This window comes from Sander vitreus, chromosome 16 (genome assembly GCF_031162955.1).
Source record: "Sander vitreus isolate 19-12246 chromosome 16, sanVit1, whole genome shotgun sequence".
NCBI classification, from domain to species: domain Eukaryota; kingdom Metazoa; phylum Chordata; class Actinopteri; order Perciformes; family Percidae; genus Sander; species Sander vitreus.
In genome coordinates, this window is record NC_135870.1 from 4,468,396 (window position 1) to 4,480,992 (window position 12,597).

The 12,597-nt window shown below is 41.6% G+C and overlaps 1 protein-coding gene across 3 annotated transcripts in view; it reads right to left on the reverse strand.

Moving 5' to 3' along the window:
• Window positions 1-12,597, reverse strand: part of ttc28 (tetratricopeptide repeat domain 28) — a 156,202-nt gene that overhangs the window by 108,026 nt on the left and 35,579 nt on the right. Inside the window, exon 1 of one of the 3 annotated variants that reach the window (XM_078271275.1) lies at window positions 3,931-4,274. The exons of the other annotated variants lie outside the window; for them this stretch is intronic. Within the exon in view, the coding sequence (XP_078127401.1) occupies window positions 3,931-3,957 (27 nt within the window). The 5' untranslated portion in view covers window positions 3,958-4,274. Of the gene's footprint in view, window positions 1-3,930; window positions 4,275-12,597 lie in introns of those variants that run through there. 3 annotated transcript variants of the gene reach the window in all.

The following is a 12,597-nucleotide window of genomic DNA, read 5'->3' on the forward strand; positions in this document are numbered from 1 at the left end:
GAGAGAGGAGCGAGGATGCTTCCTTTGCGGAAGTGTTTTCAAAAATATTAATCAGTGCAGCTTTAATTAAAACTAGAGTGCGTAGTTTCTGTCTCCCCCATGAAGAATTCTAAGTAAAGGCAACAAAACTGTCGGCAAAGCCACATGATACAAGCCTTCCGTGATCGCGCACCGCCCCCATACCGTCCTCCACACAGCTGCTAGTAGCCAAGGAGGACACGGAGGATTAAAAAACATGATGGAGAGGTAATTATCTTCAGTCGAGTTTCTGTGGCGGGAAAGTCGCGGATGCCACAATCTTCTGAACATAGTCATACTGAGAGATACAGAGAGAGTTGTGTGGAGCTGATAGTCTTAATTAGCTTTGTAGCAACTCATTTGGCAACGGCTTGAATGAAACTGAAGTTCATTAACATCAAAAAGTTACGCACTAAAGCTTTAAGAGGCAACTGTATTAGGCTAATAAACTTACTTAGTACAGTTGTGCTCAAACACTTTGAAATGAGTCACCTACATGCATAACATTCAGATCCACTTTGTTTTAAGACTATATGGGTCAAGGAGGGATAAACAGTCATAAATCAGGTACTAATGAGGACAAATGTGAGCATATATTACACACCTGCTCATTAAGAGAAGAAACTCCAGACGATATGAAAATGTAATTGAGGCCATCTAACTGCAAGTTGAAACCATGTTATAAAGGCCGATACAACACATACTGTATATTCTAGCTTTAATCACTTTAAGTACTCCTCCTCCGCCATCCCTCTCTTATTCTCTTCCTACATTCAGATGATTTTGGTCCAGGTTCTGATTGGTCCCTGGGCTGATCATAGATTGGTGACAGGGCATATTCTCATCCCTACATTACATTTCTCTGTCTTCCAGACTCTTTTACACCATGCCTTTTCTCTCAGTCCTTTCCTTTCGCCCCGTTTTTCGTTTCATTTTATTTCATTCTCCAGATAAAATGACCCAGAAGCAAAAAAAAAAGCGGCCACAAGCAAACTGTAAAGCATTGGCACAAGTGTGTACTTCATGTGTAGACCTACGTGTGTTTGTGCACATGCATCGGCTCTTATTCGTCGTACATGCTGCCGAGCAGAAAGGGAATATTGATTTTATGGCATCTTACATCATTAAATAACTGATGCAAAGTAATATGTTACAGTGACTGTTCTCATTCACTCATTCTTTCTGCTGGAAAATAAGACCGTGTTTGTGTCTTCAAAATAAAATCTGCTTTAACATGAGCTTTTATAAACATTCACCCTTGCAACAAGTGTTTCAAAGAATGAATTCTGCGGATTTTCTGTTGTACAGTAGATCTGCAGCCACACAAAAACACTCACTCAGTGGCCCACTGAGTCTCTTTCAGCAGCTTTCGTCACCCTGTGAAGATCCTGAGGCAGTTATAAACCAGAGCGAGGTGTCAGGAAGTCTTGACACCAGAAGTCTTTGCAGAGAAACCAATCTTCATCTTCTTTAGTTAACACTGTTTAAAGGCAGGATTTTGATTATTCATGCACACTGTCAGCACTGGGTTTGTTAGAAATGTAACATTTAGGTCATAAACCTGGCATCAAATTCATAATATGAAAGTCTCAGAAACCTTCATTGGCTTTAACAATACCTTGTAAATAGTTTTAGCGTGAATGTTTTTGTTGTTGCTCGTTTTCATTATGTTTTTATCAACTCATGTTGTCATTGTCTCAGGTGTCTCAGATTTGTCTAATTTTTTAATTAGGTTGTTGCAAACTGTGGTTTCAGTACAAAGACCCGGTCACACCAGCATTTAACTGTGAAATGTTGTGGCAAATCAAGAAAATTCAATGGAATCGCCTCAAGTAATGGATACAATTGCGGGAGAAAAGTAAATCCATACATTTATGTGTGTGTGATTGTGGTTTGGGTAAAAATCCGACGTTAGTTCCCTTCCTGAAGGTGCCGCTGAACGTGACGTTCGTAAAAGGTAAAAAATAACTTGCAGTTTACTTTTATTTTCGAAACGGGACTCAAACCCTGTTCCCCTGGGTGAAGGTCCTGTGTTTGTTTGACCCATCGACCACCCCAACCTAACTCCTTACACAGAAATATGGCATTCTCATACTTTGTCATCGTACATCCTGCTTTGATCCAGCCATAGTCTATATTCACTACCTTCCACTTCCGGGATTGCTCCGTTGCTGACGGAAATTCCGCCGTATGTCCTTTTCAGCCGGATGTCTTGGGGAATTTTAAACTCCGGTGGATTTCTGAGGACTGTGGTTAACTGCTCCTCAGATCTCTGCAGGGTAAATCCAGACAGCTAGCTAGACTATCTGTCCAATCTGAGTTTTCTGTTGCACGACTAAAACAACTTTTGAACGTACACACGTTCCACCAAAACAAGTTCCTTCCCGAGGCTATTTTGCAGCACCACCAGGGCTCCATGCGGAGCTTAACGCCGCCCATGACAATTGTGATTGGTTTAAAGAAATGCCAATAAACCAGAGCACGATTTTCTCCCATCCCGGAATGCTGTGTGGACTAGCCAGACCCTCCTCCACAGCGTTGTGAAGGAACATCTGGCAATGCGAGGCTACTCCCGCCATAACTACTGCGGCCACTAGAGGGCACCGCAACTAGAAACATAAATATAGGTCTTAATTGCTGCTTGAACAAAGGACCTGTGGGAGTGTTTTTCAGGGGATGACAGTCTGATTTATTTCCACTGATTAAAAGAATGGTCCTGGAAATATCAGCAGCAGTAAAACTTGCTCTACTTGCACAAAAACTTGTGAACACACAAACATCCAAACAACTGGTGTTGTTTACAGTGCATGAAACCGGATGAATGTACGGTTCCTCTTCTCCTCTCATCTTTGCTATATTAGGACTCTAACAGCTGACTGTCCGACCCTCTCAATTAACACACTCCCACTGGATGAGAGGGAACAGCTCCCCCACTGGGAGCTCTCCCAGTTATTACAGCTGGATCAGCCACTTGAAGATCAGGGCTTGCACTCTTTCCAGAGGAACTGCTGCTCCCTGTGATCTTTGAGCCAGAGACAAATGTGGTTAGGCATGAAATCCCACGCCAGTTCACACTACCCACTCAATAGACGGAGGCGGTTTTAAAATATCAGACAGATTTTCCTACACAGCGACAAGGCTTACTCACACTTTGTACAGAAACAAGACAGAGAGGCTACAGTTACGCCAGCATGGTAAACAACGACAATAACGATGTCCCAATGCCCAAAATGACTGTTGCTCTGTCCTGATAGTCCGGATATATTACATTTACAGCAGCAAACACTCACATTATGACAAGCTGTAATCAGTGAAGCTTCAGCATTCTTCCTTGATAAATGACTCAAATGATTATTCAAATATCAACATTTTTGACAATGAATTTTCTTAAGATTAGCTGACTTATCGTTTCAGCCCTAAACATGTCTTCTCAATGGATGTACACAGCAGGTGCACGATGAAAAAAACTCTCAGACGTGTATATTTCATTACATTTCCTGTCACTATGTGTCTCGGGCATTTATGACACTTTTGGGTATTTTATACGTCTACAGCGACCTTTATGTCATTTTGAATTCTCTATAATAGAACTACAGTTGGCTTACAGTGATCCAGGTGGTGAATAGTGCAGCTTAAAGCGACTTTATACAGCTTTATGGAAAGTTTCATCTCCTGTACAGTATAATCCTCTAATAATCCCACACAGACATGTAGCTGCAGTGTCTTTCTGAAATGCGAGCTATTAACGGATTATCCTTAATAAAGTGTCTGTGGCTGCGCTGTGCTGTGTGAGAGTGTTTAAGTAGCCCTGTTGATCCCAAACGGTGCCAGTCAGTCAGCCATTCAGCCACATTCCGCTACAACTACTTTGGACTAAAGTGGACTTTAAAGGCAGCAGCACAGCTCACTCACCTTCTTCCTCGGCTGCCATTTCATCATATTTGTAAAGCAGATATATGCACAGCATCAAAGTGTCACAACAGCCGGTGAGGAGCGGCGTGCACGCGGCGACAGAGGCATCTCAGACCCGGAGAGAAGGCTGCCTCCGCGGGCTTGTTGGAGGGAAGTGGAGCAGCGGAGACGCGCCCGGAGCAGGAGTTAGTTAGTTATAATCCTGGTATAATGACACTGGAAGCCCTCCTCCGGTTACACCGAGCACAGTGTGCTGTCCTGTCATCCAGCCGCCGGTTTGTGCAGAGCATCATCCGTCTGCTCCGGCAGCTTCAGCGGCTCTGAGGACTCAACTGAACCGGGAACTGAGAGCTGAAATCCTACACCTCTCTCTCTCTGTCTCTCTCTCTAACACACCTCCTCTCTCTCTCTCCCCCTCTGTCTAACACACACCCCCTCTTTTTCTCTCTCCCTCTTGCTAACACACATCCCCCCCCTCTCTCTCCCTCGCTCTCTAACACACACACACACACACACACCCTCCTTCTCCCTCTCTCTCTCCCCCTTTTTCATTAGTTAACCCACACTGCATGTGGCTAATAATCAGAGGTGGAAGGAGTATTCAGGTCCTTTACTTAGTAAACATATTCCACTACAAGTAGGCCTAGAAGTCCTGCATTCAAAATTCACTTAAATTAAAGTATGTACATTTTTATAGGAATGATGATGGGGATTTGCAGATTTGCGCTTTTGCACTGTTGCTTGTGATCACTGCCCTGATGTGTTTTACAGACCATTAGGGTCATATTATGGTTTGTTGTATTGTATTGGTATTATGTTGTACATGTCGTTTGTGTGCCCAAGACAAATTCCCCACCTTGTGGGACAATAAAGTTTATCTTGAGCTTGAACTAGAGTGCGTAGTTTCTGTCACCCCCTTGAGGAATTCTAAGTAATGACAACAACACTGTCGGTGCATCCACATGATACAAGCCTTCCGTGATGGCGCACCACCCCTCCTCCATGCAGTTTCCAGTAAGAGTTTATACCGTCAAATCAAGGAGGACACAGAATTAAAAAAAACATGATCAGGTGTAATTTTTTATGTCCTCTTCGTCTCCAAAGCTGAACGCTGCTGTTGTCCTTTCTCAGCGTCAGGGACGTCGTTAGGCCTATTCTAGGGGTGCTGAATCTACTATCAAAGATTCAACTGTATCAAGCATCTCAATATCACTAAGTGTATCCCCATTCATATTTAGATGCAACAAATGATATATATCCAGCTACAAAATAGCCAAAAAGTCGGAAGTTAGACAGAAGAACAAAGAGTAGTTGTGCTATTGAGATGATGCACCGCGAACTGGGAGCTTTCAGAGCGTTGCAGACCGGAGCGTTGCAAGTAACTGGAGGATTCATCTCGTCGCTACTCTTCGATCTTAACTCGCTACTGCACACGCACACACCGATACACACGCAGATGAATGGTGAAGGAAGATTGATTACATGTAGTGAGTGATACAGAGTGAAATTCTAAGTTGTTTTTAATGACCTGCTTACCTTTAGCTACGTTTTCTTGAGGTAAAGGAATAGGGGATATTTTGGTTTACTATGGAAAACAATAATATGCCAATGATAATGAGATAATATAGCATATCTCTATAGTATTCTAAAACAATATCAGTCCCCATAGAATGTTGTTGTCAGTGAAAACTAAACGTCTTAGGGTCCCTGTTAATGCTATTGTACCGGTGTAGCCTTCAATTCATTGAGCAGATGGATATTGAAAGATATTTTAGCAGAGAGAAAGAGAAGCAGGAGATTGGCAGGGGAGTTGATTCTGATTGAGGTCAGTAGTGGTCTACAGGTCTAAGGACATATGGGGTGTTTGGTTTTCTTCTAACAATAAGCATTTGTTGGCAGGTCTAGGCACTAAGGCATAGCCTAAACTAAATTATTATAATAATTATGATATATGCTATATTCTGACCAACTTAGCTTTCTGCATTCATTGACTGTGATAAATTAAATAACTATGTAGATGTTGCCTAAATGTAGGCCTTAATTCTGGTTCTTGGGTTATACTGTATGCAAGCCAAACTACACAGCGAAATGAACCAATCCACAGCACAGTTACAGTAATTAGTGTAATTAAATATCATTCTTTGGATAACTTATCTTATGGAGAAAGGAATTATATATAGCATGCTATTACTTTATCACACATTTACATGAGCCGACAGATAGCATTTAAGACATTGCCTACAGAAGAACTCATCAGAAGCAAAGTCTGGCCTAAGTAAATTCCCCCGTGCAGCTTTGATGTGTCTAAAAGCTAACATTACAGTAACTTTTCTTTAACAGAGTAGAAATAGAAGAAATGGATATGTCTGTCACTTTTTACTTGTTAACATGTTGGTTTCTTGACTGGTTGTTGACATAAGTGTAGCTCTAATACAGTACCAAAAGATGTGAGTGCAAAGATTTTACAAACACAAGTTACAAATACCCTGGGGGCTAAGCACCCCCCGTCTTTAAATCCTAGTGACGTCCCTGCTCAGCGGTGATGTAAAACGCATCACTTGAGATTCTGCGTGTGAATGTCGCCGGACTACACCATTTTTAAAAAAAATAGCCAAACTGAGAAATACAGAGTTTTGTGGAGCTGATAGGCTTTTTTTTAGCTTTGTATCAACTCTTTTGGGAAATGGCTTCAATGTACTGTAACGGACGTTCTTTAGTATAAAATAGTTGCGCGTTATAGCTTTAAGAAAAGGCAGACATCTCTACGGCCAATATCTCCAACACTAGGCCACTCATACCAAAACTATCTAGATCAATAAACAGCACTACAGGCAGGGTTTTCGCTACCTTTATAAGGCTTAGGCACAGCACCCAAACCGTTTTGGGCAGCACGTAAGCCAATGAATGTAACTTAATGACTTTTATCGGATCTAATGATTGTAGTCGGTCCCCAGTACATTTCTTTAGCAACTTTAAGCTTTTTGAGTCTTATTTATTTATTATCTACTCTAGCTTTTCCAATGTTTAAGACACAGATATGGTGATAGTAACGGTCCAAAATTATGTAAATATGCTTCTTTTTTTTAATTGAAAAATGTGAAATTTCTTTGAGCGAGGACCCCTGAACCACCTTGCAAAATAAGTGCACCTAAGTCTTTTACAAACCTAGGGAAAACACTGACTACAGGTAAGAGAAAAATTATTTTTTGATTTTGGGGTGAACTTTCTCTTTAAGAATTACAGAGCTAGACACGTTAGACAAAGGGTTGAAATGGCTGGAGGCAAATTTCTGTGTGTGTCGTCCTATAGAAAATTATAATTGGCCTCAATGTAAAATATATCCATATTCGTACCTTTTTCTATAATTACGTTTTTTGTCATCTGAATATAGAATATCTCACGTGCCTGCTTTGCATCAACTCATTTTGCAAAGGCTTCAATGTATTGCAACAGACGTTCTTTAATATAAAATAGATGCGCACTATAGCTTTATCTTGCAGTACTTTTTTTAATCTTACTATATTTACGTGACCAAAAGTAAAAAGAGCCGAGAGTAAAAGATGTTTGCAGGCTGGAAGAAGCTCACATCTCCCTCTGCATCTCCTCACTCAGGGAGGGAAAGGTTTGAAACCAGAGCTGAGGGTTTTATATTGGGGATCAGAGGAGTTAAGAGGGCAGGGACACCAGGTCCCAGAGAAAAGCCTTCAGGATCCTTTACCCTCCATAAACAAAGACAGAGGACAGCTCTAACAGCCACAAAGCCTGCAGAGCAAAGCAGAGACTTTCAGTGATGGTGGAGAGACTGGAAATCAATAGAGGATGAAACAGGTGTCCCGTGATTGGTGGATTGTCTTTAAGGCTTTTCTTACACACAAAGGACACTCAGGTAGGTATTTTGACACATGTGGAGTCTTTCATCTTTGACCTGAAGCATCTAAATTAAGGCTGTCGATCAAGTGAAATATTTAATCACGATTAATCGCATTATTTTCATAGTTAACACAGTTAAATTTTTTTGTCCTGACCAGTCGAACGACGAACGCCGTGCAACCAGTAACCAGTAACATAGCTCAAGCACGGTGTTCGTCGTTTGACTGGTCGTGACTGTTTTCCCAAGATGGCGCCCGCATGTATACGTGAACGTCTTTATAAACTACTGTATCTTTTTAATAAACTGTCTGTACACTTACAAAGTTCTCAATGCTTCGGTTTACATGTAGGGACCCTCATTATGCTACCGTGGAAGTGTGGTGCTATTTTGAGCCTTGTTAGTGGTATAAAATAGAGATTTCTTTTTACTTTAGCCATGCCCCGACTTCTAGCGCTATAAGCTAATTAGCGGTTTGCGCTAAAATCACATTTGATTAGCATGAAAACATATCCCAGAGAACGGTCGACTCTGTACACGTGTTATTACCCCTAGGTTCATTTTGCGCCGGATTTGTCCTTTAAGAAAGGACCACATCTTGTCCTTTAATGCTCAAGTGGTATTTGAGACTCAACGTACTGACTTACGTATCGACAGTACATGCAAGTAACTTTAGTCTTGTGGAGAGAACCATGTGGAAGAGCATTGAAACTGAACTTGCCGTTCAAAAGACCCTTTTTTTTTAGTCTGCTGGACATCCACAACATTACTGCTGCATCACTTCCTGATTTCCCAAACTACGGAGCGACCCAAAGCCCGATTCACAAAACGTGTGCGCAGTAATCGTGCGTCAAAATAATTTGTGCCATTAAAAGGAATTTGCATTAACTTGTTAATATCGCGTTCATTTTAACAGCCCAAATTTAAAAGATTAATTACAGTAAATCCGACTGAAGGTTGCATGAACACTTCTCTGAGTAATAAGAACCTTTTGCAAACACATGTAGTGGGAGCTCCTGATAATGAATGTGCCATCACCTGCCTCTGCTTCACCGTGAGTGAACTGAACGGACATATGCACTCTAAGTCTTAAAGGAGTAGTTCAACATTTTGGGAGCTTATTCACTTTCTTGTTGAAAGTTAGATGAGAAGATGGATGCCACTCTCATGTCTGTACGCTAAATGTGAAGTTACAGACAGCAGCTAGTCAGGAAACGCTCATTCGTTCCTCGAGAGTGTTTTAACTACGATCTTTTTCCTAACCTTAACTCGTCGTTTTGGTGCCTAAACTTAAAAGGTCCCATGGCATGAACATTTCACTTCATGAGTTTTTTTAACATTAATGTGAGTTCCCCCAGCCTGCCTATGGTCCCCCAGTGGCTAGAAATGGTGATAGGTGTAAACCGAGCCCTGGGTATCCTGCTCTGCCTTTGAGAAAATGAAAGCTCAGATGGGCCGATCTGGAATCTTCTCCTTATGACATCATAAGGGGAAAGGTTACCTCCCCTTTCTCTGCTTTGCCCTCCCAGAGAATTTGGCCCGCCCATGAGAGAGAGAGAGACATCATGGCTTGAAAACAAGCAAAGTGGCAGTTGGTCAAGGGCAAGGCCAGGTTGGGAACCACTGATTTATACGTTACCACTCCTTTGTTTAAGTTTTACAAAAAGTTATGGACGGTTATATGCCCATCTATTTTTTTGGCCAGGTATAGTGATTTCCTGGAGTCTTGTCATGGCTGTGAGTTTGCAAGGAAACCAGCAGAGACTCTGGAAAATCACTGAACCCAGCAGAGAAATAGACAGGCCCGTAACACCACAACTTGTCATTTAAACATTTTGTTTTGTTGTACGGACAAAACAAAAGAGAAAAAACGTGTTAGTTTGTGAGCTTTAGAGTTGCTGGCGAGTGGATTTAGTTCCCTTTTATACAGCCATGCTAGCCATTTCCCCCTGCTTTCAGCCTTTTTCCTAAGCTAAGCTTACTGACTGTAGCTGGAAATTCACTGTAAAGAAGAAACGAGTATTATAGTCTCGCACTGCCAGACCGTCCTCCACAGCGCTGCGGAAGAAGGTCTGGCTAGTCCATACAGCATTCCGGGATGGGAGAAAAACGTGCTCTGGTTTATTGACATCTCTTTAAACCAATCACAATCGTCTTGGGCGGCGCTAAGCGTCGGAGGGAGCAACGGCGCCTCTGCAAAATAGCCTCGGGAAGGAACTTGTTTTGGTGGAACATGTGTACGTTCAAAAGTAGTTTTAGTCGTGCAACAGAAAACTCAGATTGGACAGATAGTCTAGCTAGCTGTCTGGATTTACCCTGCAGAGATCTGAGGAGCAGTTAACCATAGTCCTCAGAAATCAAATAAAGAGTTTAAAATGCCAACACAAGAAAGCGGAAGGTGACGGACATCCGGCCGAAATAAGGGACATCCGGTGGAATTTCCGGTGGCACCTGAACAATCCCGGAAATGAAACGTCGTAGATATAGACTAAGAAACGACTAACTCGCCGCAAAATGTCGAATTATTCTTGTAAACCAAAGAGCTGATTTCCTTGTGTCTTCATCATCATTATTGTTTGGATCAACCCAAGCAGGTCTCTCGAAGTGAGACAAAGGTTAAAGTCAAAGGCATGCACGTCAGTAAAGGGTTAAAGTAAACGGCTGAATCTGGACTGAAGGGTGTTTGTGCGTGTTTGTAACGGTTCCCTCGAATCAATAACAGAAATGAACTTCACACAGTGACAGTGAAGGTAAATTGAAGTGACGGACACACACACACACACTGAAGTGTCTGCCCGTGTGTGACTGTCAGTCATTTAAAGAACAACCTAATCTCCAGGAGTAAACGACTGAGGGCAAATTCGTTTTAGAAGAATTACACTCTGTTCTGAATTACACACAGTGAAGCCTCACCGTGGCTTTAATTTGGCCATCAGCTGAGTGATAACACTGACTTTATCGCTGCAAACACCTCAGCTGCTGCTGCTGCGTTGGACATTATGGGATGCACAGTTTTTGCATGTTGCAATTTCATGACAACTTTTATTCTTTTAAACTTAATGGTGAGGCCGAGCCCAGATTGTTCACCAGGTACTATAGCTACAATTTTTAGGCATATACCTGAGCAGGGGAAGTATGGCAGACACATTCCTGCATTTACTTTATTATTTAACACTTAATTGTTGTTTATGGGGAGGGTGAAATACTTCCACCGTTCAATACGTCGCTTGGTGCCAGATATAACGACGTCACTGCAGGTACTCAATCGAACGAATGAATGTTTTTTTAGAGTTGCACATGGAGACCCCCGTCCTGTAGCTAACACATTACAGTACTTTGTAATATACAACTGTCGACAACATGTGCACGGTGCTCTGCCAAAGACTGCAACAGTCCATGTTTGTTAGAGCAGCACTGTTCTACAGGGAATGAATTAAACTGAGTTCGTCCGGAAACCTGCAGACTGAGGATGACTCTGTCTGATGCCTGGTTGCGTAGCAGAGAGGGGTGTTTGTAATCGCACCAGAATCTGTGTTTGAAAGCATAACTTTCCATTTGGATTGAAAAGGAAAGGATTTCTGAGGAGGTCGACCTGTTAGAGTAAGATTTGTTTTAAACAAAAACATCCGCGAAATTGCGTTTGTTAAACCCACCAGACTCCATGTAAATAAACAGTTATTTTAGCATCGTAAAATACACTTTATTCAAAGTCGACAGAAACAAAATAAGTTTTGGGTCGTCTTTCCACTTTTCCAACCATCACAACTCTAGTTTTAGTTGAAATAAACACAGTTTACCGATTTACATGTAAAAATATGTTGGCTGCATACACGCTCAAAGTATTGCTTTTTAAAAATGGAGTCTGGTGGGTTTAGCGCTAGCGACTTCAGAGCTGTTTCTGATTAAACAGAAAGGTCTCAAAAAGGTTTTATAGGTCTATCTCTGAAGGGATCCTTTCTATAATGATGTCAGACACTTAGAATATTAATCTGAGTCTGTCAGCAGCAAAACGAGCACTTTTGTGAAGGTAAATACAAGCTGGACAATATCCCTATTAACTTACATTGTAGCTTGTTTCTCTGCTGCCGACTGCAGCGATCTCTCTTAATACTGGACCAGTGTCAAAGATTGATGTTCCCATCAGTCACTTAGACACAAAAACATAGGAAAATAGGGTCCAGGTTGAAAAAAATGGTAGTTAACCTTTAACACTGAACGTGCTCTTGGATGGTTAGATACATGATGGGATAATGTAGAAAAAATTGCATATTGTATGTTCAGGGATGACAGATTGATAAAGCAGACATGGTATTTATGACTGGATGTAAATTGTGTTACTTTGCGGTAAAAGTGGCTCTCCTATGACTTTGTCCTATCCGTGTGGCTCTCGTGAAACAAATAGTGAAGGCCACTGTTCTAAATAAATACCTACATTCATGATCCGATATGTGAAGGAATGTTCTGTACGAACCTAACAGCTAAAATTAGACGGCCCTTTCATTGTGTTAAACAACAACAGTTGAATCTTCAAAAATCCCACGCCCACTCTTCAGAGCCATCAATAATGCAGCAGCTGTGATATTTATTTCAGTCTGTGTGAGATTTGTTTATGCTCATGGCTGGTGCCAGCCTCATTGTTTTTTTCATTAAAAACTGTAAACTGCATATTTACAACCTGTTACAAGGAGCAAACAAAGGAAACACACGGGCGTGCAGACGCCTGAGGTATGCGAGAAACATTACAGTTAGAAGCCGGTGGGGTCTTTAATAAACTATTAATGTTACAGAAATGGAATGAA